This window comes from Diplotaxodon limnothrissa, linkage group LG23 (assembly GCF_057381915.1).
Source record: "Diplotaxodon limnothrissa isolate DT_005_m linkage group LG23, D_limnothrissa_male_GT1.1, whole genome shotgun sequence".
NCBI lineage: Eukaryota > Metazoa > Chordata > Actinopteri > Cichliformes > Cichlidae > Diplotaxodon > Diplotaxodon limnothrissa.
In genome coordinates this window covers 25,681,296-25,708,586 of record NC_140617.1, presented here as the reverse complement: position 1 = coordinate 25,708,586, position 27,291 = coordinate 25,681,296, and the positions used below count along the sequence as shown (strand labels likewise).

The 27,291-nt window shown below is 40.9% G+C and overlaps 1 protein-coding gene and 1 long non-coding RNA gene across 2 annotated transcripts; both read right to left on the bottom strand.

The window, feature by feature from the left end:
* Positions 1–2,493: 2,493 nt before the first annotated feature.
* Positions 2,494–9,420, bottom strand: LOC146608184 (tubulin alpha-1C chain-like). Its single transcript, XM_085347151.1, has 4 exons — positions 9,318–9,420; positions 5,032–5,254; positions 3,790–3,938; positions 2,494–3,677 (listed from the first exon to the last, which is right to left on the bottom strand). Exons 1-4 carry the CDS (start codon positions 9,318–9,320, stop codon positions 2,703–2,705), a joined length of 1,350 nt encoding a protein of 449 aa, XP_085203277.1. The 5' UTR covers positions 9,321–9,420; the 3' UTR covers positions 2,494–2,702.
* Positions 9,421–15,091: 5,671 nt separating this feature from the next.
* Positions 15,092–17,509, bottom strand: LOC146608183 (uncharacterized). The gene is made up of 2 exons (XR_014905146.1): positions 17,344–17,509; positions 15,092–15,723 (listed from the first exon to the last, which is right to left on the bottom strand). It is a non-coding gene; the product is annotated as an uncharacterized LOC146608183 (long non-coding RNA).
* Positions 17,510–27,291: the final 9,782 nt, after the last annotated feature.

Genomic DNA, 27,291 nt, shown 5'->3' with positions numbered 1-27,291 from the left:
CTCTCCACCTTGTTCCAGTGTTCTACCAAAAAAGTGATATCCGGTATTAAAACATATTGAATGGCTTGTTGCCCTTGAATATGCCAAACACGTGCCAAACATGTTTCTCATGAATGATATCAAGTCATTTTGAGCCAAAAAGAACAATCCTGTTACAAAGTACGAGGTGCAATCAGTTTTTGCCAAAGAGTCTTGTAGGTATCCTTTATTTATGCAGGTAAAAGTGTAATTGATGTTAAAAATGTCTTTTTCAAGAGAGATCTGACCAAGAGGGCAACAGAAATTGCAACTACTATAACAGTTCTGTACATATATTGTAATTTTTCCACATATATATAACCCTTTGTAATTCTTATCTACTGTCATTTATTAATATAAACAAGGAATTAATTCAGTTCAATTCAGTTGCATTTATGTTGTATAGTAAAGACCCTACAATAATAATTGGAACAATTTCACATAGAAACATTGGAAAACACCTTCTGACCACCACCAGCTGAGAGCAATGGCCTAAAACTCAAGCCAACAGACTCACATCCTCTGCAAAAAAAAGAAGATGAGGTCCTGAGGCCATGGACACATTCCTCCACTTGGTTCTGCCTAGCAAGTGTACCCATGACCAATTCTTCCCTTGTCAGAAATTTAGAGGACCATCTCAGAAGTGCTGATCAATAACATACCAAACTGAACAGATGGAATTAAAACATGAAAAATATGGGGGTTTTAGTTAAACAGGGAGAGCATCTAGTTGAGCATTGGCAGAGGAAACTTGTTTGAAAGACGTGTCCTCCAAGTTAATCAGAGAAGGGCTTATTGAAACAAATCAGTTATGTTTGTGCAGTCTGCATGCATTAAACCATAATATCCATAAATTGCTCACATCACAGCATGTATGCACTCTTACAGGTGTTGAAGGCCACCATTGTAAACTCTATTGTATTTCCACCAGCTCCAAAAAAGGTTGAAGAAGGTTGATTTCAGTGTCCTGATTGTCCTTATTTAAGTATTTTTTGAGCTGCTGAAATCTAACCTATCAAATATCATCTTGCAGTTCTCTCTTCTGTTTAAACTTGCTATAATCTGTCCTCATTTGACACTTGCAGCAGCAAACGTCAATACTTTATCCATCTGTGCACGACCAGGCTGCAGCCTGTCCCGACCCTGCTGTGATTATTTATCGATATCAGCACCTTGTAATTTCCTTTTTTTGCCATATTGAGCAGGTGTGTTTGTGTGGCACCCTGAAACCCTAACAGATGTGATTTAGGGCCTCACGGCCACGTCGAGAAAAAGCGAGTAACAGTAAAAGTTGGTGGACTGTGGCAGCAGACTTATGAAATCCAGGAGAAAAGAACATTTATCTTTCTCTCTCAGCCCTCTGTGACCTTTATAAATCCCCCGTCCACGCTGTGCCTACACTCCGCTCAAATTGAGCCTTAATTACATCAAAGCAATTACAGAGCGCCTCATCCAGGGAAGGGAGGAGAAGCTGCGGCGGAAACTTCAGAAGATGTAAGTTAAGTTCGTCTCTGGTGGTTCAGCAGAAAATTTATAAAGACCAAAAGAAAAAACACTTTGTACTGCAAGAAATGAGGAATTGAGCCTTGCTTTGACAGTTTTAGAGTACAAAATCTGCAGAGGGGTGACCGCAAAGGTCACATGTCTGTACAGTGTAAACCACATGAGCAAATTTAGACCTGTGAAAACAAACAGACATGTTTCAGTTTGCTTTAAATGTTAAATGGTAACTTTGAGGTAATAGTAGCTCACTAATATAAAATGTTGCTTTTGATTAATCCATCCTGATTAAATGCATACATTTAAAAATAAAGTACGGCGCAAAAGTCTGTTCTGCGTAAAGTCACCCCACACTGACATCTAGTGGTGGACCACCCACATTATAACCCAGAAGCCAAATACAGCCATTGAACGGTTTAGGGAAGATTTTAGTGTTGTTATCTTATGGTTAGTTATGTAGTTACAGAAAAATAACAAAATATTCGTTTCTATTGGTAGAATAGAAAATGTTTAAAATTTATGGATCTGAATGGGATTTTTTTTAACCTTTCCATTGTTTGCTCTTTCCTACACCACTTATCAAACTCTCTTTTTATCTTTGCGTCACTTATACTTTGAACTTGATCTTTTTCTTTTTTTGAAGAATGACATATTATTCTATAAAATAAATACCATCTTCAGGTGTCATTCGATCTAAAAATGTGTAATAGGATGCAGATTATTGGACAGCCTGTTTAAAAGCCATTTTCGTTGGACCAGAAAGCTTCAACATTTCCTAAGAAGGGCTTTTTATTGGTCTATTAAACCATGTACTGTAATAATGAATCTGCATATGAACATATACTATTAGGCACACATTATGGTTTTATAACTTCCTTTTCCTTTTTTTTTAGTGCCTGGCTTCTAAACCTTCATTATAGATCTGCATCATAGAGTTTTAATAAAGTGTTGATGAGGACAAGCTTGATAGGTGCGAAGAGTTTTATTAGAAAAAGAAGATACAGACACAGTCTCTCTCAGTGGAGAGTCGTTCTTCAATAAAACCAAACACCGTGGGATTGAGCTCAGACAAACTGCTGCTCTGCAGTCTTTATTAGTGGTCTACAGTCATTAAACTGCTTCTGCATGAGACTGATAACAATGACATGAAAAAAGCTCTTTTTTTAAATAAACACTTCCTGTTTTTAATACTCCTCCCCCTCTTCATCTTCTTCGAACGAGTCGACGCCGACCTCCTCGTAATCCTTCTCCAGGGCAGCCATGTCCTCTCTGGCCTCTGAGAACTCTCCCTCCTCCATTCCCTCTCCCACATACCAGTGGACGAAGGCCCTCTTGGCGTACATCAGATCGAACTTGTGGTCGAGTCGAGCCCAGGCCTCTGCGATGGCGGTGGTGTTACTCAGCATGCACACTGCTCTCTGCACCTTGGCCAGGTCTCCTCCAGGAACCACGGTGGGGGGCTGGTAGTTGATGCCCACCTTGAAGCCTGTAGGACACCAGTCCACAAACTGGATGGATCGCTTCGTCTTGATATTGCCGATAGCGACATTGACATCTTTGGGCACCACGTCACCACGGTACAGGAGGCAGCAGGCCATGTACTTTCCATGGCGAGGGTCACATTTCACCATCTGATTGGCCGGCTCGAAGCAAGAGTTGGTGATCTCAGCCACGGTGAGCTGCTCGTGATAGGCCTTCTCTGCTGAGATAACAGGGGCATAGGTGGCCAGAGGGAAGTGGATGCGAGGGTAGGGCACCAGGTTGGTCTGGAACTCTGTCAGGTCCACATTCAAGGCTCCATCGAAGCGAAGGGAGGCGGTGATGGAGGAGACAATCTGGCTGATGAGGCGATTCAAGTTGGTGTAAGATGGGCGCTCGATGTCCAGGTTCCTTCGGCAGATGTCATAGATGGCCTCATTGTCCACCATGAAGGCACAGTCGGAGTGCTCCAGGGTGGTGTGGGTGGTCAGGATGGAGTTGTAGGGCTCCACCACAGCTGTGGACACTTGAGGAGCTGGATAGATGGCAAACTCCAGCTTGGACTTCTTGCCAAAGTCTACAGAGAGACGCTCCATGAGCAGAGAGGTGAAACCAGAGCCGGTTCCTCCACCAAAGGAGTGAAAGACGAGGAAACCCTGGAGACCTGTGCACTGGTCAGACTGACCGAAAAAGGCACATATTAAAATTTAAGAATCAAAAACAACATTCAAAGCCCATTTATTTCAGCAGCCCCACACTCAAAATCTCTCCAGGTTTCTGCTCTTCTCTCACCAGTTTGCGGATCCTGTCAAGAACAGAGTCGATGTGCTCCTTTCCCACAGTGTAGTGGCCGCGGGCGTAGTTGTTTGCAGCATCCTCCTTCCCGGAGATCAGCTGCTCAGGGTGGAAGAGCTGGCGGTACGTTCCTGTACGGACCTCATCTGAAGGAGAGCAAGAGAGAGCGAGCAATGCTTTGACTGTTCATGCTGAGTGAGAAAATTTGCTCTTAAAAATCGAACCGCACTATTAAAATGGATGCCAAAACATTAGGAGTCCCCCTGAAGGTCATTTGGGTCCAGTTTGTAGTTTCTGTTAATGGCGTTTGGAAGAACAGAAACTTTACAAAGGCTCTTTTTTGCTTTTGTGGGTGTAAGTAAACAATAAAAAGGAGCCAACATGCAATAAATATTAACACTCTTGATGCAGCTCTAAGTCTGTATTAATTCCATCTGTAGTTGCAAAGGCATAATGAAAATATTGAGTGAAAGAAGAAGAGTGGATCTGACTGGCTGATTTAAACTCAAGTGGGCTGGGCTACAGAGAAACCCAGCCTACTTGAATGATTTGAAATGAACTTCGGCCAGGAGATAAATTCATAAAAGTGACTGTTACAGCATCAACATTATCTTGGAACCACCTGCTACCGATAACAGAAAATGATTAACTAGTTTTAACTTCATAGCTTTGGACATTTTTATAGCTCAGTTTACACACACGTTATGAGTTTTTTGGCCACTTGGGGGCAGCAGAAACAAATATTTGCCCACTACATAAGAATCAGCTCCACTTAGAGCCGAGCTCACGTCCTCTTGATAAACAGAAGTTGAGATTCCCTCTTTTTAGCTCCTGAGGAAAAACATCGGGCTCTTCGACTACTAAATGCTCCACTATGTTCACCAGCTGGACTTTAACCGGGTCCCTCTGCGGCCAAATGCTGAGCATTGAAAGTATGTAACATTTCAGGGTGAGGCTTATCTTAGTTCATTGTGTCTGCAATCTAGTCTATTTATAAAAGAGTGCGATGACAAACCACTGTATGACAGCTTTGTGATACTTCACAGTTTGCCTGTGTCTGCAGACCGTAGCAAAAACTCAGACAAAAAGCATGAAAGGAGTCTTTTAGCTTTTTAAAAAACTGATTGAAAAAGTTAATCACCTTAAACTCTAAATGACAAATAAAATAACAGCTCCCACCAACCTTTCGACGCCCTAAACCCTTAGGTCTTAAAAACCCGCTCAGAGTAAAACCCTCACCGATAACAGTGGGCTCCAGGTCCACAAAGATGGCTCTGGGGACGTATTTCCCATTGCCGGTCTCACTGAAGAAGGTGGTGAAGGAGTCGTCATAGCCTCTGGTGGGCTTGTCGCTGGGCATGTGGCCATCTGGCTGGATGCCGTGCTCCAGGCAGTACAGCTCCCAGCAGGTGTTGCCCATCTGGACACCGGCCTGGCCAACATGGATGGAGATACACTCACGCTGTAGAGGAAGAAAACAAAAAAGACATTTTAGTCATTAATATTCTTTTTATTTTTGCTCTAATATACAGCTGTTGTCAAAAGTTTACATCCACTAATCACTGGCATAAATTTCATGGTAATTTGGGACTTTTAATGATTTTATTTAAACTCCCCTTTTTACATGGTGGAATGATTGTACAGCATACGTCTTTAATCACGTTGTTTTTTTAAAAGAGAGAGAAGAAAAGGGGTCACAAGTTTGAACGTATTTTGGGATTTCTCTAATCCACACAGGGTCAACAGTATAAATACAGACTCAAATAAGAAACGAACACTCCGACTAATATTTGGTCAAATTTCCCTTAACAAGTTGAACCTCAACCAGACACTTTTGGTCGTCATCAACAAGCTTCTGGCAGAGTTGGAACACCCAACTGTGCTCAAGTTTCAACCATCTAGCTCACAGGTGTCAAACTACAGGCCTCGAGTCCAATAGGTTTTAGATGTGTCCTTGATCAAACACAGCTGATTCAAATGGCTAAATTACCTCCTCAACATGTCCTGAAGTTCTCCATAAGCCTGAATGAATGAATGATCATTTGATTCAAGTGTTTTGACCCAGGGTGTTATCTAAAACCTGCAGGACACCAGGCTTCGAGGCCTGGAGTTCGACACCTCTGATCTAGCTGTTAATTCAACACGTTCTTAATTTGAGGTGAAGTTGAAGTATTTGGAAGTTCCTCCTCCTTCATTATTCCATCCACTTGCAGTGTACCAGTACCACTGGCAGCAAAACAGCCCCAGAGCATGATGCTACCACCACCATGCTGGTGGTAGCATCTGGCTACAGCTGGCACAGTGTTTTTAGGTTTGAAAGCCTCACCTTTACTCCTCCAAACATACTTCTTGTCACTGTGGTCAAACAGCTCAATCTCGTCTGACCATAAAACTTTTTGGCTTGTCCATGTGGGCTGCTGTAAATTTAAATTGAGTTTGAAGGCATTGATGATGATCACTAACAAGATAGGCCTCATATAGGACATCATAGAATCTTCAGTACCACTTATTAAAAGATTTAAGTGTGTTTATGTATATATGTGAGGCAGTATCTATATGTTTGACCCTGTGCGGATTAGAGAAAATCCAAAATAAATTCAAACTTGTGCACACAATTCTTGTTTTCCAAAGTCATTAAAGATGCATGCTGTACTGTTATTCCATCCTAGAAATTGAACATTTTTAAAAAAAAAAATGTTAAAAGCCCAAAATTAATATGACATCATATCCATGATAAATAGTGGTGTATCAAAAATCACATAAAAATATATTTTTTTTAAGGCTAAATTGTTTTAACTGGATACCTTACTGCCAACATTTCTGCCTTTAAGCCTGTCATGACCTGCTTTATAAGACAGTTGAGCTGGGTGGAGTCGATTTGCTCTACAACCCGATTTCCATGTGTTCAAATTGCCTGGATCTGCAATCTTATAGTTCTCAGGCATCACTGCCTTAGACCAGTGGTCCCCAACCCCACAGAGCGGTTTGTGCCCGACAATATTTTCACGGACCGGCCTTTAAGGTGTCGCGGATAAATACAACAAAATAAAACTAGTACCGGTACCGAAAAAAAGAAGATTTATTTATAACACACGTGAAAAGACCCAGGAAAACCGAGTTAATGAAAAAAATGATAACAAAATAAAGCTAAAAACTGATAAAAACCCTGAAAACCATACATTTCACACCCGAGTCTCAACTCTCGCAGCCCGGTACCAAATGACTCACGGACCGGTACCAGTCCGTGGCCCGGGGGTTGGGGACCGCTGCCTTAGACTAACAAGCAGTGGTGATTAACACAGTCTTGTCAGAGTGTGTGTAAGGTCCAAAGTGCTTCCACTCCCTGCTCAAGTATTTTTTTTGCTGCTTATAAAAGATGTGGGTGAGAGTGAAAACGTGTTTGGTCTCATCGTGCAGAAGCAGCCTGAGGGAAAGTAGGATGCAACATCAGCCAACCAGTTTAGGCTGTCAAAAAGCAACATGGATATGAAATTAGCCTCGTTCATGAATTATTAACCCGAGTCATATTTATCTCTGCAGATGATTTTGTTCCACACTGTTTGCATTGTCCCAGCAGTTTCCCTGTCAACAGATGACCATCTGTCCACGAAAAAACGAGAGCACATGCGTCATGTGTTGCTCATACCTGCTAAGACAAGACTTCAGGTATTCACACCCTGATGTATTGATGGATAAGAAACAGCTTCATGTTTACAAGGTGTCTCAGTGGGAAAGCGGATCTCAAATTCTTAAAGCCAAACATGCCTGTTTAAACCTATGGCTAAGCCTACAAACACATTTAAAGAAACCCTAACAATGCTGCCAGGCATGTTCGTTATATAAGATACGATTAAGCTGATAATCAGTCTCGAGGCATGTTTTACATTTGAGGAGATAAAGGGATTTCAGTGGAGAGATATTTCAGGAATTTTCTGAATGCAAGAAACCAAAAGTTAGGATTAGTCACCACAAACCAAGCTCAGACACTCAATAAGCATGATTTAAAACTATTTATCAGCTCAGCTTTGGGCTTCTTGTGAATTATGATCCCTTCACCCACCACCGTCCCCCTCCTTTGTAAAAGGCTCGTGATCAGAGGCGGAGGAGGGGAGGATAGGGTCACCATGACAGAGCTGCTAAGTATGGCGATGGTAGACAGCTATTTTGAGTGTCATTCAGTGTCATTCAGACGACCCTCAGAGAGCGGCGGCTACACTTTTACTCCGCTAATCTGCAAACAATCTGACGCTTCCAGCCTCTCTGCAAACATTACATTACACTGCAAACATATATGAAGCTAATTCAGCAAGAGCTGTTGTGACATCTGTTGGCTGAATGTGAGGAAGGTGGGCGTGACGGCCTGTTTGCTTGCTGGTGTTGCAATATGCCTCGCAGCCTTGAAATACCCACTTCCAGGAAAACATGGGGGCTGAGGGGGGTGTCTAGAGTGAAACTGTGCTTCCTGTATCTCGTCCCCTGACTGAAACCACGTCATGTTTGACGTCCGGGTCTCCATGCTGGTAAGCTAACACAGTAGAGAGCTTTGTGCTGCAAGAGTGCGCGCTCAAACAAAAATGCAGAAGTGGCTATGAGTCATTAAAGATTTTGGAGTTTCCTGGTTTCCTCGGATGAAAGTGAAGTGGATTGTTGTTGTTTGTGTGTATTTTGGTGAAAGAAGGAACCGGGTGGACAAATCAGAAGCCGTCCAGACCAGACGATGCCAAGTATTCACTTAAAGCTCACTCTTTAAGGTGGAATTGAGTCTCTGAGCTCTCTGCACTTCCCCCTCCTCAGTAGGAAGTGTCACAAGAAACCGTTTTCTTGCGTTCAATCACTTCTGTCTGCCTGCATTTTCCAAATGACCTGCAAATGTTATACCACTAACTGCTGCAAAGGGAGTAAAAGTCGGGGGGGGAGGGAGGTCAGAGTCCTGAAGTTTATGCACAGTTTCTGCTGATTTCCCTTATCTTTAACATTTCGAGCAACTTTGCTCAAAACGTTGTGCACTCCAAAGACCCCGGAGGTTGGAGTTTTTGCAGCTTGTGAGCACGCTGCTGAACAAAAATAAATGCAAAATACACAAGCGGCCTGCTGGAAGCCACATCAGCATTCCCAACCAGCCGGGCAAACAAGCACGCCCCTCCTGACAGACACACAGTCCTCCAGGCCTCATATGGAAAAAGTTAACCTTCCCCTGAGCCGGAGCTGAAGCCAGCTACCCGGTAGCTTGTTTCCACTGACTGACTCTATGTTTTAAACATACATTTGTTTTCCGTGGCTGAGGTAGGAGGTATTTCCTGCATCAGCGCCAAAAACAGAAATGTGTTTTGAGAAGCAGCCTGGGGCCAGTAGAGTAGAAATAGTAGACTGAAGCTTGGGTTTGAGAAGAAAGTGTGAAGATACAAGAGGAAACCTTAAATTATGAAGAAATTTCAAGTCTAATATGTTGCATTTTGGGGTAATTACGGCTGAATAGAAGCAGTTCTGTACTAATAACAGTAAATAATGTCTGGATTGATACTCACCATTGTGCTGTTTTAATTGTTTTCCAAGGAGAAGAAGTAGTTCAAATCTGCAGGTTCTCACAGTGCACCTATAATGAGATCTCTGTGAGGGAAGTCTCATCAGTGTGTGACACGCACACTTTTATAGCTACTACAGGAGGTGGAGGAAAAGGGAGGAGGAGAGGTGGAGCCACCCAACAGCTGAGACTTTGTTCTTTTTTTAAGGGCAAGAGAAGTCTTCCTCTGTGTCCTTGTCATAATAAAAGTCCACAGGAAGTACTCAGATGATGTAATCTTCTGATAGTGATCGCTGTTTTTAGTTCCACAGGTGTGAAGTACATGTATTTAAAAACTCTCATTATAGGTTTATTCCACTATGTCAAAATAAATTTGTGTTACCTAACTTTCTGTAATATAGATCTCCTGTTCCAGTACTGGATCCTCATATTAAACATCAAACATTAACTGAAGTTTTAAAAATGTGCAAGTAATACATATGACTCAACAGCTCTAAATGCTCAGTTTCAGGCAGTTGTTTTTCTAGCCTTGGCTCTGTATGATGTCATAAAGAGCAGATTTCTTCCTAATATGGTCGTCTCTTAAATTTCGTTGTCATGTTGTAATTTTTTTTAGAAGTGCGCTGTTGTTAAACTCCCCCCCCCCCCCGGGGCCAACACCGTTACATAATAATCTGCTCTTCATCACATGCCTGGTTAAATAAAGGTTATGCTGACTCACTGCACCATCTTGTGACAAAGTTGTAAAAAGTCTATTCAGATCCTTGTTAAGTAAATAAAAGATTTCTGACCCTCATCAACCCTGTTATTAGGAGCACACTCCTCTGAGAGTGCTCTTTAATGGGTCTATAATGATCTGAATGACTTTGATGCAGGGCATTGTTCTGTGCTCACTATGCTAGTCCTGAGTACTGCCTTTGATCACAAAATTTTACTTAATAATCTTAAAATAATACTTTGGCTGGTGTCTCTGACTCTGTGTTAGACTGTTGGCAAATTATCCTGTAACCCTGCTTCTCCAACCTGTGGTGTTCCTCAAGGCTCAATTTTTTTTCCTGCATTCTTCTTTCAGCTGCCATCATCGGACATCATTCTGACATTTCTTATCATTTCTATGCTTATGACATTCAGCTGTATATGTCTTAAACCCCACCGGCTTATCCCAGATTAGTGACCCTAACAATGACCTTTCCAGTAACACTAAGGCCCCTGCACTTCCTCCTGAAATACATTAAAGAATCAGTTAAACACTTGCTTACTAGATAACTCGTCTAGATAACTTGCAATGCCACGTTTACCAGCTTAGACAAATCATCTTTTTCACAGCTGGTTATATGCTTCTTTTGTTTTAATTAATTAATGAATTAGTTATGTTTTTTTAACAGCTAATTAATGTGTTTAAATTTAACGTTACACTTAATTATGATTATTACTAGACTTTATTTTATTGCACAACACTCTAAATAAAAAAAACTTCACTTACTTAACAACTTGTGGTTAAACTAAATAAATAAATAAACTGGGATTACACAGAAGTACAGCCCAGTCCTACTTAAATTTAATCTGATATCTCCTAAACAGAATACAAAGATGTTTAGGACATTCTGTTGAGATTCACTATATAGCGCAGTATTTAACAAAAAAGTGCCCTTAAGGAAGAGGCTCTGAAACAACATACTTTAGAGGTTGGAACTGAAAGGCTGCACGAGGTGCAAGAGAAAAAGGTTACTTTGAAATGAGCAGAATAGGTCTGTGTTAAGACAGTCAGCTTAATAAATTAAATATGATTAATATTTAATGCAAATGAAATGACCTGTAAGTATATAAAGCAATTCAAATAAACAAAAGGCACCTTTCAATTGTTCTTACAATTTACTTACATTATCAGAATTATAGTGACTCGTTTCTGTATATCTGAAAACATGCTGACTTTAAATTTTGTGTGTTATTTCTTATATCTCAAAAACAACAAATGACCTATTTTTGTTTCAGTCATGTTTAACTTTAGGTTTTGTCACATAACTTAGCAAATGTGTTATTTTATCTTTTCTGTTGGGGTTAAATATGATTTCAGTATAAGCCTCACAGAAACTTGAGCTTCTTTCCTCATGAAATATTATCACACAGAAGAGCTTCACCATCAGTCCTCCTGCTATAATGAATAGATGTTGTAACACTAAGGCTGAACCTCTGTGGTTAAACTGTTTATAGAGTTACTGACAGTGACATACTGCATAGATGCCTTTTCAATAACAGATCGACAGTGCTCTCTTCAGGTCAAATGACGCAACTGCATGTCTGCAGCTTAAGGTACAGTTGTGTTCAAAATAATGACAGTCCAACAGGAGTAACCAGATCAATCAGTATTTTGGTACAAATCATATTATTACAAAGCAAATTGGAATTGTAAAGCGCTTTGGGTGCCTTGAAAATTATCAGTCGGTGTAGTAGAGTCAGAGAAACCAACCAACCCAACACTCATGATATGAATGCACCCAAGTCTGCGTAACTGAATTAAGTGAAATGGGCGTGTTCAATATGATAGTAGTAGAGCAGGGCGATATGGCCAAAAATATTTATCACGATATATATTTGAAAAATTTGCGATAACGATATAACTGACGATATAATTGATGCGAGACAAAATACAACTCCACAACATTACTAGCGCAAAAAGACAACCTTCCATTTATTTTCACTTAAACAAGAAGCTGGTTTTTATGTACATTAAAGCTTTATAAAAATTTAACAGTGCAAATGCAAATTCCTTGCTGAAAGTTTAACCAAAAGGCATTTCCAGTAGAAATGGGCTGACATATCCTGAGCATAACCATGTATAATATCCACTGAAGTTAAAAAGAGGTGCTTTGTAACATTAAACTGCAGTGTGCAGTACGTATTTTTCGGACAATAAGGTGCACGGGATTATAAGGCACATTAAGCGAAACAAAGCAGTCAGATAAATCAAACTTTATTAAACTCATTCTTCTTGCTTCCTCCACTTCTGTACCAGTGATTCATTAATGTTGAATTCTCTGGCAGCTGCTCTATTCCCATGTTGTTGCAGTATATTAATGACTAACCTCGTATTGTGGATGGATTATCTCAGTTGTTCTCCTGACTGAAGTTTGGTCCGTTTACAGCATCCTGCCATGCGATTGCATTTGTCTCTAACCATGAGGAACCTTCACGTTAACTTTTATCGAGTGGAAAAGTGTTAGTGTTCGTCCTCCAGCTTCACTGTTTATGTTATGCTAACATAGCTGTGTCGCTAGCGATCACGTAGCACATCATTATATACCAGCTAGCCCAACTTCAGTAACCCTACAAACGTCACTGCTGTTTAGTTTCCTGTCTTCATTTATGTTGGAAGTGATAGCAGAGCTGTACGTTTGATTTTTTTCAGAAATCTATATATCATGCTTAGGCAACTAGCGAAATTAGCGAGCTAACTTCCGCTAGCTTCCTGCTAACTTCTAACTCCGTTAAATGTAATAAATTTTGTTTTCATGGATGCCTGGAAGTTAAACTTCATAGTTACACCTGGTAAAGCAGCAATGCTGATCGTTTTATTAAAGATGAAAGAATTTAGACAGTTTTTAACTCTCAGTGATGCTGCAGTGTTCATTTGACCTGAAGCATACGGAGTTTGGGACCCAGATTACTCCCAGATTTAAGAGCATCTTAGTCCGACAAATACGACAATAACGACGGCCGCTTGCATGTTCTGCAAAAAAATGTGCTTTCTTGTGTATCTGACAAACACCAAACCAGTTCCACATCACTGAAGTTGCACCATTTTTACAAACCAATTCTGGTTCATCTGTTTCACTCAACAATCGGCCGTGTGCGTATGAAAACAAAGGCACTGCGCATGCGCGTTTTACTCATATTCTATCGCGATATTTCATTTTCCTATCGTTGCCTAACATTATACCGGTATTACCGTGAACGGTATAATATGGCCCAGCCCTAGATAGTAGTATAGTATGATGTTATGTAAAAAAAACAAGGATACAATTTGCCAAAGAACATATCAACTGGCCTAAAGAGAAATGGAGAAACATTTTGTGGAGTGATGAAAGTAAGATTGTTCTTTTTGGGTCCAAGGGCCGCAGACAGTTTGTCAGGTGACCCCCAAACACTGAATTCAAGCCACAGTACACTCTGAAGACCATGAAGCATGGTGGTGTAAGCATCATGATATGGGGCTGTTTCTCTTACTATGGTGTCGGGCCTATTTATCGCATAGCAGGGATCATGGATCAATTTGCTTATATCAAAAGGTCATGCTGCCTTATGCTGAAGAGGAAATGCCCTTGAAATGGGTGTTTCAACAAGACTATGGCCGCAAACACACCAGTAAGCGAGCGGCATCTTGGCTCCAGACCAACAAAATTCAGGTTATGGAGTGGCCAGCCCAATCCCCGGACCTTAATCCAGTAGAAAACTTGTGGGGTGACATCAGAAATGCTATTTCTGAAGCAAAACCAAGAAATGCAGAGGAATTGTGGAAGGTTGTCAAATCATCCTGGGCTGGCATAACTGTTTACAGGTGCCAGAAGTTGGTCGACTCCATGCAGCACGGATGTGAAGCAGTTCTCAAAAACAGTGGTTATACAACTAAATATTAGCTTAGTGATTCACAGGAATGCTAAATCTGAATGGTTTTTTTCAGTTTATTGAGTAAATATTTGAGTTTGTAATGAAAAATGCAGACACTGCTATTTTTTTGAACAGCCCAGTATCATGTTTTGCTTCATTTTCTGTAAAGTAATTGAAATATTGATACTTTGTTCTTCATGTTTTGATGTAAAATATAATGTGCAGTGTTCCCAATGAATGGAAATAAAAATATTATACGGATTTTGAGCTTTACTCACGTTTTAAAACACACTGTTATTATTTTGAACACAACTGTACACTACACTCACTGGCCACCTTTGTTAGGTACATCAGCTACTACTTAATGCAAATATCTAATCGGCCAATGACATGTCAGCAACACAGTGTATTTTAGGTAGACATGATTGAGACAACCTGCTGAAGTTCAAACTGAGCATCAGAATATGAGAGAAAGGTGATTTAAGTGAGTTTGAACGTGGCATGGTTGTTGGTCTGAGTATTTCAGAAACTGCTGATCTACTGGGATTTTCCCACATAACCAGTAGTGTTTATAGAGAATGGTCTCAGGTCAGAGGAGGATGCTCAGGCTGCTTTAAGCTGCCAGGAAGCCAACAGTAACACCAAAAAACAAAAAACCACTTGTTACGACTGAGGTATGCAGAAGAGCATCTTGGCGGCAGCAGAAGAGCACACCGGATGCTGCCCCTATCAGCCAAGGTCAAAGAATGAGGCTACAATTTGCAGGGGCTCACCAAAATTGGACATGCTAGCATGTTAATATCAACCAGAATCTGAGGAATGTTTCCAGCACCTTGTTCAATCTATGTCATAACAAATTAAAGCAGTTCTGAAGGCAGAAGGAAGTCCAATCCAGTACTAGCAAGATGTATCTAATAAAGTGGCAGATGAAAAGGCAATGAGTCTTTTTAAAAATAACCAAACATCCATTTTAAAGCATTAACATCTCTTTCACAGAGCTCCCGTCACAACAATCAGAAAATTTTAGAATGAATGAAAATGGCAACAAAATATTTAAATGAAGTTGTTTTTTAATCAATTTTCAGATTTATAATCAGCAACAAAGAAAAAAGCCCACCGCTCACTTTGAACAACAGAAAACCCCACAAACAATAATCACCAACATCTGGCTCCCTATCAAACAACTCCTCAGAAGTGGGCTTCACTCTGAACCTTCAACACATTTTCCCCCCAAATACCTCGCACACTTTTTCTGTACCGTCTGTACCTTTGCTGCTCTTTGAGCTAACAGCATGCTCATTTTCTTCCCAGTCTTGGCTCTCATCTATGGCAGAGCTGTCTTTGGCTCTGGTTCACTGTTAGGGATGTTCAGCCCACAGAGACCTGGTTTAGTTCTTGCCCTCAGTAACCTACCAGGTTTTCCAGGACCTTGTGTGAATCAGGATCCAAACTGGAATAAATCAACATATGAAAACAACAAAAATGGAAGAGAAACATGTTGCCCGGTGATCTAAAGAAACTCAACTTTTAGTGTCAGTATGGACATGTGCTGAAGGCTTCACTGGGAACGTAAATGTGTGAAGAATGCGCAGTCAGAACCAAACAGCCCTTTGATTACTCCCCCCGTAGATAAGTAAGGAGTCACCATAAAGTTATTAGCCTCCTGCTTGTCCCTCATGCCAGGTGCAGGTTTTCTCCTCGTCCTCTTTAATCCGTGACCTCTGAGTCCTTCTGGTCCACACTGGAGTTCTGCTCCTGGTTGGAAACCTCCAACTTCTTCTTAAAAGCTTGATTGTGTGGGTCATCTGGAGGGAGACACACACACAGACACAAAAAGTGACGAGAGTGATGAGAGGACAACACAAAACAAATATATTATAGTAACAGCAGAGGTCTGATGGCACAGATGGTAATCATTCGTTTGGGGCATTCTGTTCATAACTTTCACAGAGAGTTTTCAGATGTAACCGAGGGAGGTGGAGGGTTTGTAGGGTTTGGTGGAGTCGTCGTTCTGGCCTCACTGAACATTGGCCTGCAGGTTGCACTGGAGCTGTTTCCAGTATTAGCACCTCCGAGTCTGAGGAAGACGCTTGACTTGCTGCCTCGGGGAGGAGTTCAAGCATCTCAGGAAGGAGCGGTACTCATCCACATTGAAAGGAGACAGTCGGGTCGGTTCAAGCATCTGATTAGGAGGAGATTCCAGCTTAATTCTCAAACAAACTGAAGATATTCTATTCCCTAGAAGAGTTGGAGGAGGTGGCTTGGAAGAGTTAGAGCTGTGCTCTTCAGCTGAGACTGTGGCACTGTGTCCTGGGCTAGCATAAGCGACAAAAAAAATGGAGCTGTTTCTGATTAAAAACCTACCAAAAACAACCAAACACAAGAACCTTTAAAAGGCACAAAACCTTCAGAGGAAACAAACATTTTACCTAAAATTACCTTTTTAAATTTTCCATGTGTAGCAGCATAGTTTATAGAAAGTAACTCTCTGGACGGTGTGCAAGCGATCAGTCTGCAATCAACACCAGTAAAAGAATTGTTTTACTTTTAAGTTCTGTCGTGTCATGATTGGTCAGTACAGAAACCAATACAAACGCACCCAATCCAAGTATCGATAGCAACGCTGGTATTGGTATCAGGCCAGTACTAGTGCAACAGAATTGACGCTTTGGGTTGTTTGTCTTCCGTAAGTTCCCTACATTGTTCACGCGAGTTTCTGCGGCCTATAGGTAATGTTATATTTTTATATTTGAACCATTTTAGCGGTAAAATAAGCATTTTCTAGCCTAAAAAAACATAACAATATAAATATCGTCTTACCGCTGAACACCACATTGATGATCCAGCCTATAGAGCAAGGTGTTTTTTTCCATGCATTTAAGGCGTCTTATATACGAAACACCCTGCTGAATACATACAGATGTGTCTCAAAAGTGTCTTTAAAAGTGTCAGGAGGGTTTTTATGGCTTTAAATTGATGAAAATAATAAAATAAACACATGGTTTCTGATTCGCAGATTTTCCACGTCCTGGACCATAAACCCTGTGTTAATCCAGGGGATGCTGTATTTGGTGGGGTTGTATTTTCACACACAATACTGTAATACGATACTGTAGTGGTCCCACCCACTACTGCATAGCCCGGCAGGATTGGACTCTTTAGCGTGCCACTTCTGGGTCCCCGGGCCATATGTTTGACACCCCTGCACTCTACCCTTTCCTCTGTTTTTTAATAATGGGGTCTGGGTGCAGCAGACTGTCTCTGCCTGCAGCTTTATAGCTTTTTGTTGGTGGCCTCCTCAGCAGACTCTGCTGATCTCCGCCCTGTCCTGTTCCTCACCAACACCCTCGGTGTCACCGTCCTCGCCCCTTCTTGTCAACACCGCGCAGTCACACCGAGTGTGGTTAAATCAGGATCTTACACACCTATTCTGTATAACTTTACTTCGGGTTTCCAGATGACATCCAGCATTTTCCGTTGCTGCTCGATCTGCGCCTCGTACCGGACGGTGGTTTCCTCCAGCGCCGAGCACAGGTCATCGCCCACAGCCGACATCCGCTGCCTGAGGCGCTCTCTGAAAGACCCAACCGAGGACATCTTCACTCCCACCGACGGCTGGGTTTAGTGCGAGCACACAACAAAGAGGTCCTCCAGCCGAAAAACACCGAGATAATGCCGGTAGCGCCTTCTTCGTCTTCAGCTGGGCAGCGGTGGCGCAATGCTGCCCTCTGCCGTTCACTTGTGAAATCCACATGGAAAAACATGCAGGACACTAACGCTTTTTCCTGTCTGTTAAATTTGATCTGTTTTGTGCTGATGTCACTGATACTGAGAGAGTGGTAGAGAGAAATCGTAACACATTTGGATTTTGTGACACTTGGAGAAGACATAAAGTTGATTTGGTTGCATTTTGAACCCTTAGATTTCTTCTCCTGTTCTTCTGAAGCAAACTTGGAAGAAAATAAAAGGTGGAATTAAAAAACGCCAAATACTACTTCAAGGGCTCGTAGGATATTAGTAGTGTGGGGAACATTTTATGCTTCCTTTTAATATGTCCACTGTGTGAGCCTTCATGTTACTCACCAAGGAGATCTGGGCTGTCAAACACAATATTTATGCACTTACCTGTCCTTTGCGCACAGAGATCTCTCTATATTTTGTGAATCTTTTAATGATATTATGCACTGTAAATGATGAGATATTCAAAATCTCTCCCAGTTTTATGTTGATGATTACTCTGAAACCGTTCCACAATTTGCAGGTGCAGTTTTTTGCTGATTGGTGAACCTCTGCCCATCATTACCTCTGAGAAACTCTGCCTCTCTATGATTTTAGAGGACGCTTTTTATACACCAAGTCACATTAATGAACATTAATTAACTAATGTTTAGGTTAATTAATTAACCTAAGTAGTTCCCAAAAGTTCCTCCAGCTGTTTCTTTATAACACCACACACTTTAAATTCATTATTAGCTCAGATTTTTCTTAAATTTTCTAAGTTTTAACATTTTGTATGTTTTCTGTGTTTTAAATTAGAAAAAAGCTTCATGAGATTGGGAAATCGGTGCATTCTTGTTATTTTAAAAGCTATGCAATACTTAAAATCACTTACAGTATACTTATTTCTTTGTTTCCTGTAAGGACCTGATTTGTTACACTCATGTTACACTCATTTACTTACCAATTGTAAGTAAATATAATTACATTGTAATTTCTAATAAAATACATTGTAATCCCATTTAATCACAGGTTAATTATGCCCCTAGTTGCAGGTCATATTTCAAAGTGTTGGCTCCTGACTGTGAGGAAATGACACTGTAACACTGTGTAACATTAAAGCAGTGACTTCTTTATGCAAACCCAGACTGAGCCCAGGGTGAGGACTCTGTGTGCACCAACACTCTGGGTGAACTGAAACCAAACCAAAAAGAGAAACACTGTTTTTTTCCCCCTTGTGGTGTTCACATCAAATCATTTCTCATTAGCAGTGTGCCTTTGTCATGGATGCATGCACGTGGTCAGCATGTATGAGGAAGAACAAAGTCTTGGTGAACTTTAGCTGTCCATCACTCTTCACAGGAACGCAGAACTGATCCAGGAGCTTTCACAGGCCTGAGCCCATCGCACCAGGCCGCCGCCTCTGAATGTGAACGTCCTCATAATCCTCAAAGTCCTCCGGAGCCTATAGCTCCTTCATTCCTTCCTTCAAACAGTCCCCTAAGCATCTTTTTTTTTTTCTTTTTTTGGAAAGGTGCGAGAGTTTGCGATAGTGGAGATCTTTTTCATGTCGTGTGTTTCGTCCTCCTCCCCCTCGGAGGTCCACAGATGCTCTTCTGTTACATCTCTCTCACTTTTTCTGCACCCGGTCCTCATGACTGCTTGAGTTAGAACGTGACAAGAACGCCAAATCTCAGGTTAAAGTCTTTTAGACAAGTCACTTTATTTATAAGAAGAAGCAACACCTGTATAAAAAGGAGATACAAGCTGGAATCAATGATAACAATTACAGAAAAAAAACCTTTCAGCTTATGAGTTATGCAGCAGTAAGACGTTAGATTGGAGGATTGAACCCACATTATTACACTGTGTGCATTCACAGGGAAACAAACTGTTTAAAGTCAGCTCATTTACAGAAAATAGAACTTTTCTGTGGTTATATTTCACCTGCATCTGGTTTCCCGTGTAGTGAATCTAACACAGCAAAGCTGAGAACATGCCACAGACACCAAACGAGTCGTGCACACTTAAAGTACATCAGAAATTCAACGACTTTCCACTTTAATGAAAACAGTTTGCAGTACCAGCATAGAGGAGGAAGAGGGGGCTGGTATTTCAGAGTAAAGTGGAGCTCATAGTGGGCTCAAAGAAGCGAAGAACTCCCACATTTATTATTATTATCATATACATTAACAGTGATCATGCCGCAGGTCCCAGCAGAAGGTTTTAAAGCCACATATTCCCGTCAGATTCAGATCTAGGCTTTGGTTAGCAAAGCAATCAGTGGATTTGGAATATTTTGCCATCATGAAGAGCGCACTCAGCAACTCTATCTCTAAATCTTGTGTCACCGAGACAACAGGTAATAATTGGAAGGGATTAGAGTGCTTTATTTCTGAGGGGTAAACCCCTCAGGGAGCTCCTCACAGTTTACAACTGAAATTAGCATTGTCTGCTAACAGGGCAAGAACTGAACACTTGAATCACCCGACTGGATTACTTCAGCCCAGAGGTAAAGGACAGAATACACACAGAAGAGCCCAAGTGATGCATCAAGAACCTGATTTACCGATTCGACTTTTAACCTCCAATCCGCAGCTGATTCATAAACAGCAATTTAGTTTCTTCTGTGAGTTTGTGCAAAATTTCATAATGAGGCAAGAAGGTAAGACTGAAAAAATGAAATTATATCCTATTAGTTTAGAAATTAAATCATTTGGCCTAGTATTAGAGTCACAGCTTGTATTTGCTTTGTGCAAACCTAACAGCCCTTTGGTGGAGCTGCCAATAAGGCCCTGGTGATAAAATTTAAGAGTTTACTGATCAACATTTTTATAGTCTGGCTTATTGGACAAACTCTTATTATGAAGAAAGCCAAAGTATTTCTTTCTAATTAGAAACAGCATGCATTTGGTTTGTTATACACACTCACTGGCCCTCAACGTTGCTATTACGGGATTAGTCCCGTTTTGGACATGGTCACCAATCTTATGTTGTCCAATTTTCTGTTTTGGTTCAAAGGTTCCTCTCCTAGGCTAACAGGAGTAGTACCTGCTGTGGTCTTCTCCTTCTTCTGAGATCAGCAGTTTCTGAAGTACAGTCACTTAAATCACCTTTCTTCCTCTTTCTGATGCTCACACTGAATCCAGCAGAATGTCATGACCATGTCTTCATGCTTAAATGCTGCCATGTGATTAGCTAATTATACATTATTGTACATAACCTTGGCTTTTCTATAAAGTCCAACATGCTCAAGTGACACCCAGAAGACAGCATTATTTCTCAGACATCAGCTTATAGCTTAGTTTTCATTTTGTAACTATTTTCAAAAATGTTTGCTGGGTATTTTAAATGTTGTGCACACAGAAAGGTAAGAACTTAGAAGAACAGGGGTTTAGCCTCAGTTTGCCTTTCTCAGCTGTTTTTATGTGTCTCCTCAGTAAAAACTATTTATTACAATTTAGAGTAAAAAAAAAACTATTTAGAGTAAAATATATGACAAAGCAGGATAGTTTTTATTCTGCATGTTTACCCATTTGTTTTCTCAGTCAGATTAAACCCTCACCTGTCACATCTGGTCTCTAAGCACCAAGAAGGCAAGGTTTTACATCAGGACTGCCCTACCATTGGGTTACATTATGGGCCATCTTTTATATACAAACTGACAACATCCTCCCAGGTTTTTGGCTTCAGTCCTCAGCCATTTTCCAAGCACAACATTCAGAACACTTTGGATATTTGTGGAGAAGTACGAGACATTATGGAGGAAGATAAAAACAATGGTCTCGTTTGACGTTGAATCTCTCTCACTTGCATTCCAGTTACTGGAGTAGTGGAGGTAGTTCATAAGACATTAAAGGGTGACCCTACCCTTCACATCAGGACTAGTCCTCTGTCTACATTTCACACACAACTGCCATTACTACAGGCAGAAACATGGTTGCACCAGTTTTACCCAATGTAGGTAAAAAAGGGCTCCAATATTCTATCCTGAAACACCACCAAGCCATTGAGTTTGTTAGACTGTGGAACTAGTACTGAAAAGCTGATGTGTACCATAGGCCAATGCATATGGATACATTAAGGCATGACTCTCATCACCCACTGGAGCACAAATTAGTTGTCATCAGGATGCTACAGCACAGTGTGAACATCATCCCCACAGATACAGAAGCCAGCAAAGCAGAAGAACATCATATCAAGAAGGCCCTGAATAAATGTTGTCATCCCAGCTGGACATTTGTCAGAGCTGGGAAGATAACCCAACAATGCTCCAGGCGATCCAGGAAAGAGTATGGACAGCCACCGCCTAAGTGAAAACCACTGGTGAGCCCTTATGTGTCAGGAGTTTCGGAACAGCTGAGACTCAATTTTTCAAACCCAGAAAACACGCTATGCTAAAAAACGATCTACCCCAAGGAAAACAGAGTAACAGGAAACAAAGTAATATCGTGTACATGGTGAAGTGCCCAGAGGATTACTGTGAATTATAAATTGTGGAAACCAAGCAAGCTCTGGCCAACAGGATGGGAAAACACAGAAGAGCTACCTCATCAGTCCAGGACTCTGCAGTCTTATTATGCCTACAAGCTAGTGACCACTCCTTCGGTGATTGGCTGTAGCTCAGGAGGTCGAGCATGTCATGTACTAATCCAAAAGTTTGTGGTTTGATCCCATGGCTGCTCAAGTCTGCATGCCAAATATCCTTGGCAAGATACTGACCTGACGTTTTGTGAATGTTAGACAGAAAGCACTTAAGCACTGAAAAAAGTGCTTGGGTGAATGAGGCATGTTGCATAAAGTGCTTCAGTCTTTCTTCAATAGCACGTTTTTTAAGATCAGGGAAACCTGATCTTGAAACCTGCAGTCAGCTGAGACTCACGTAGTCAGTTGGATTAGTGATGAAATGTTTGTTCAGATTGACAGAATCTACTTCTTCTGATTACTGAGCATCCATTAAGACATACAGTCCATAATGAAACCAAACTTTATTTTAAACTGCGCTCCAAGCACTGTAAGAGCCAAACGGCAAGAGAGAACAAATAAAATGTATGCTTTAGAGAGGTTAAGTTTAATCCTCATCCTTTCCAGATATAGTTACGGTATGTTACAGTAACTCCGGCCTGAAAACACCAACTCAGCTTTGTGTTTATCTGCAGAAGCAGCCAGAAGGTGAAGCTGTACGTCTACAACATGCTTCATGCTATAAATGATAAATGCTGAAATTAGAGTCCAGTCAAACTGTGCAATCATCAGTGTGGTGACTTATTTTTACATTTAACGAATATGTATTGATTTCTGGATTATCCATTCTTAAAAGAAAAATGACCAGTGATTATTGAAAATGTTTGATAAAAGACCGAAACAATCCAGCTTGTTGTTTTTGTCTGGGGACCTCTAAAAGTGGTTCATGCATGCTGTAGGAGCTGTAGTGACTTCAAATGGAAAGTATTCATTTATAATTATGACAGCTATTGATGCATCTGTCCAGTAATCTGTAATAATCTGCAATGGATTACATGTTTAAAGTAACAGGGGGGGCCCCTGCCTATAAATCTGTCTGCGGTGGTCCTGATGCTGGCGGGCTCTGGGCTGCTAGCGATAAGGGTTAAGCTGTATTGAAGCTGGATGGATACAGAGATCAAAGTCAGAGCTTCAGAAAAACCCCACGAGTTGTGCACTTGAGATAAAATAGTTGATGCTCCTGAGCAACCACGGCCAGCCCGAGGGGCTTCAGGAGCCCCAAAAGCAGCCTATTTCTGATGGAAGTTCAGTTGTTTGGCAGTGAGAGACAATCAGAGGTCTGTTCTCACTGCTGCCTGAACTCTCTGACCTTCTGAATCTCCATACTTTGTCTTATATAAAATCCATAGCTTATGAGGATTCCTGTTGGTGTTCTCCCCTGTTTTCCTAACATTTATAAAGCATACCCAAAGTTAACTTTTATAGTTGTGGCTCTTTTTCATTGATGATGGGTGAAAAATCCATGCAAGCCAGATTAACTGTTCCAACCAAACCTGGGAAAACCACTGCTTTATGGAGCTGACTGTGTCCTGCTGATAGGGAAAGGAGTTTCCATATACTGTACTAAGGTAAAAGATTTTGAAGCAGCCCATTGGTGGATCCATACACAGGAAGTATAGTTATGGTCAAACATTTACATCTACTCATCATGGGCATGAATGCCATGGCTTTTAATTATTTCTTTGCAGTATTTGTTTTCCAAGTGAAATGGCTCTTCTTGATGGAGGACACAGTGAGCTCCATAAAGACGTGGGTTTTCCAATTTGGGATGGAACAGCTACAACTTGGCGTCATAGAGGATTGGGCTTTGGATGAATGAATCAAGATGAAGTTAAACCAAGAAAAGAAATATTTAATAGAACTTACAAACAACAAAAAGCAGTGCACAAAAACTGGCGGGTTGAAAATATGAAGCAATAATACAAAAATCTAAAAGGAGCACAAAGAAGGCTAGGAACAACACAGTCAGAGAAGCACAGGAAATGACCACAGAGGAGTTACAGGTGGGGGGCAGTGGGGCCAGACAATCACAAAATCGGGGGGAAATTAACAAAGGCAGGAAGTAAAAACCACAATGAGGGAAAACTAACCTTCGATGGCTCTGACGTGCCACTGAAGCTGATCGCGCCAACTCAACACAATGCTTCCTTGTGTATTTTATAAGCGTCCCCATGGTGCCAGGTCTATTTTTTTAGGAGGCTGCACAGAGCAGGTGAAGAGGGCAGGAAGTCAGATACAAGCAGTACATAGGGAATCCAGGGAATTTTCAAAATAAAAGACCCCACACAAACTAAAGGCTCTGTTTCTGAAATGCTCCCAGTGGGATTTGAAGCTGTGCAAAGGATGGAACAAAACAGTGATGGGAACGTGACATTAAATCCAGTGTATTCCCAGGGTAATGCTGGCAAAAAGTAAGTGACAGACAGGGACATACAGAAGGCAGGAGGAAATGGGAAGTGGAAATGGAAAGGAGTAAAATAAAACAAATGATTACTTGTAGAATGATACAAACCAGATGTTTTGCACTGTGCAGCAACCCCTCTTCTTTTGACAAGAGTCTGTAACACATCTTCTTTGCATAATACAAGTTTTTATGAGTTTTATTTTTGTGTTTTTGAGCTCTTTCACTGATGTCCACAACATAAATGTGACTGTTTTTGATGTAATGCTGTATGAGGGCCTGAAGATCCCAATCCAGTACTGATTTTCAGCCTTGTTCTTTGCGCACAGAGATTCCTCCAGATTTTCTGAATCTTTTGATGATATTATGGACTGTAGATGATGAGATATTCAAAAGTCTATACATACAGGACATTATTCTGAAATTGTTCCAGAATTTGTGGTTTTTTTTGGTGATTTATTTAAAATGCTGGGGGGTTTTTTGTTTTTTTTTTAATACCCAATCACGTTGCTGACCTGCTGCCAATGAACTTGATTGTCTGCAAGATGTTCGTTCTTTTCAGGTAGCACTTACTTTTCCAACCTTTTACTGTTTTACTTAATCAAATGTACGAGTTAAACCTTTCATTAAAATATTAAACTGTCTTAGTTTAAACATTTAATATGCTTTCTTTGTTCTACTGCAAATAAAATATGAGTTTATACGTTTTTTTAATCACTGCATCACACAGCGTACCAACCTTTTGGGGGAATTCAGTTTGTACATTTCATTCAAAATTCCTGCCCAGCCTTCTGTGTGGGAGTTTGCTTGAACCCATCTTCCCTAAACTAACAAAACCTATTTCCAGTGACAGAGAGCTGGTGCAGTTGCTGGTGCCTTTTGAGAAGCTGCAGAATGACAGGTTTGAGAAGCGATTGTTAGGACAGTTGGGGAAATTAAGGGGGGGAAGAGAATCCTGGCGGATAGAATCTGCAAGCTGCATCTGTGAATTATCGATGAATTTCCTGCAGCATCCTCTCCTTTAGCTGCTCATGTCAGCGCACCATACAACACAGGACTACAACATTAGCTAAAAGTGAGGGTACATCAAAGCTAACACATCACATAAAAATGTGAAGTAGTTGATCCATTGTTCACATTGTTTCTCTTAATCACTCCAGGACTATTGTAGTGATAGTGATGAATTAAAGAAGAACCAACTAGGAGATGTTATATTAGTAAATCATTGGGTACCGGTTACTTCAACATTTGTTCCTATTTTTGTACTCCATATTTCGTATTTAATTTAACTGACACACAGTGAATTTTGGAGTCTTTGAGGCCTTTATGAGCTAAATATCCATAAATGCAACATGAAAGGTGCTTTTACATGTTGTTCTTACACCTGATATCAGTTATGGGACATTAAAAGTGCTTTTTTGCAATGAGCTACAGCCTGGGTACACTGTCTGCTGCTTGATCTTTGTGTAGACCGTGCATGTAAGAACTTTTAATTCCTTTTTCTTGCACTCTGTAGTTTTGCTCTTTGGTTATTAGCAATATGAATAGCAAATGATTTCAAACTCAAGCCAACATCTTCTTTGAGGCTGGGATCCAGTGGTAACAGCTGCACAAGTTTCCTTAAAGCTCCAGATGGGGGTGTCTAAATACTTTTGGTTATGCAGTGTATTACAGTACTGCAGGGACTTGGCACTGACATATACTGTGTATGCGATAATGCTCTAGCATGACTTTGTGGATCAATAGATTTCCTATAGGCTAATTTTTGTAAAACATTCCTGTCTGTGACCTTAATTCAATGTCCATATTTATAAAGGTGCTATAGGAACTAGCACTGTTTGGCTGTTAAATATCAGTTATTGTATTGCACTCGCTTTCTGCACCTGTCAGTCACCATCATCATCAGAATAAACTGGATGTTTCTCAGATACCGTTATCGATTTATCTCTATCTCAGCTCGCCACGCCGGGGCACCCGAACGGCCCCAGATATCGACCTGCAGGCCTATTAAAACCTCCTTGGGAACATCATCCTATAAGACCTTTTTTTCAAGTCATGAAATCAATGTTTTCAGCCAGATAGAAGAGAACACATGTCACCAGCTGCAGAGTACAAATCAGCTGGAATAACTTGAAATATTTACATATGTATGACTAAAAATGTTTAGGCTGCTGTTTAAAGGATTTGGCTTTTCACTGAAGTCTTTTAAAATGTGATGTTTTAGAAGAGATTTTAATCATATGGACAGGAGCAACATGAGGTCGTAGGATATATTCAGCACCGGCGCCTCCATTTATTTGCTCTGTTTGGCCTTTCTTGGTGTAGATGCTGAATCCTGGGCCTTTATCTTTGCCAACGGCAGCAGAAACTGACTTCTTTAATGCCACATCTAACCAAAGGGCTGCAGAAATGTCAGGCAGCCGACGGCCAGAAAACACACACACACACACACACACACACACACACACACACACACACACACACACACACACACGCACACACACACGCAGTCATGCCTTGGAAAATTCTGTGTAAACTCTGCCAACTTTGAAGAAACAGTGCCAGTGTGACCTTTACATTCATATACAGGCACACATACGGTTTCTTATAGCTTATTTTTTAATGGATCTCCAAAGTTTGCTTTTCTCATTACTTATCAGAAAAAACTGGCAAATTAACTAAAGAGGAGAAACACTGCTCATATTACTTTTACTTCTTTTCATCTTACTGG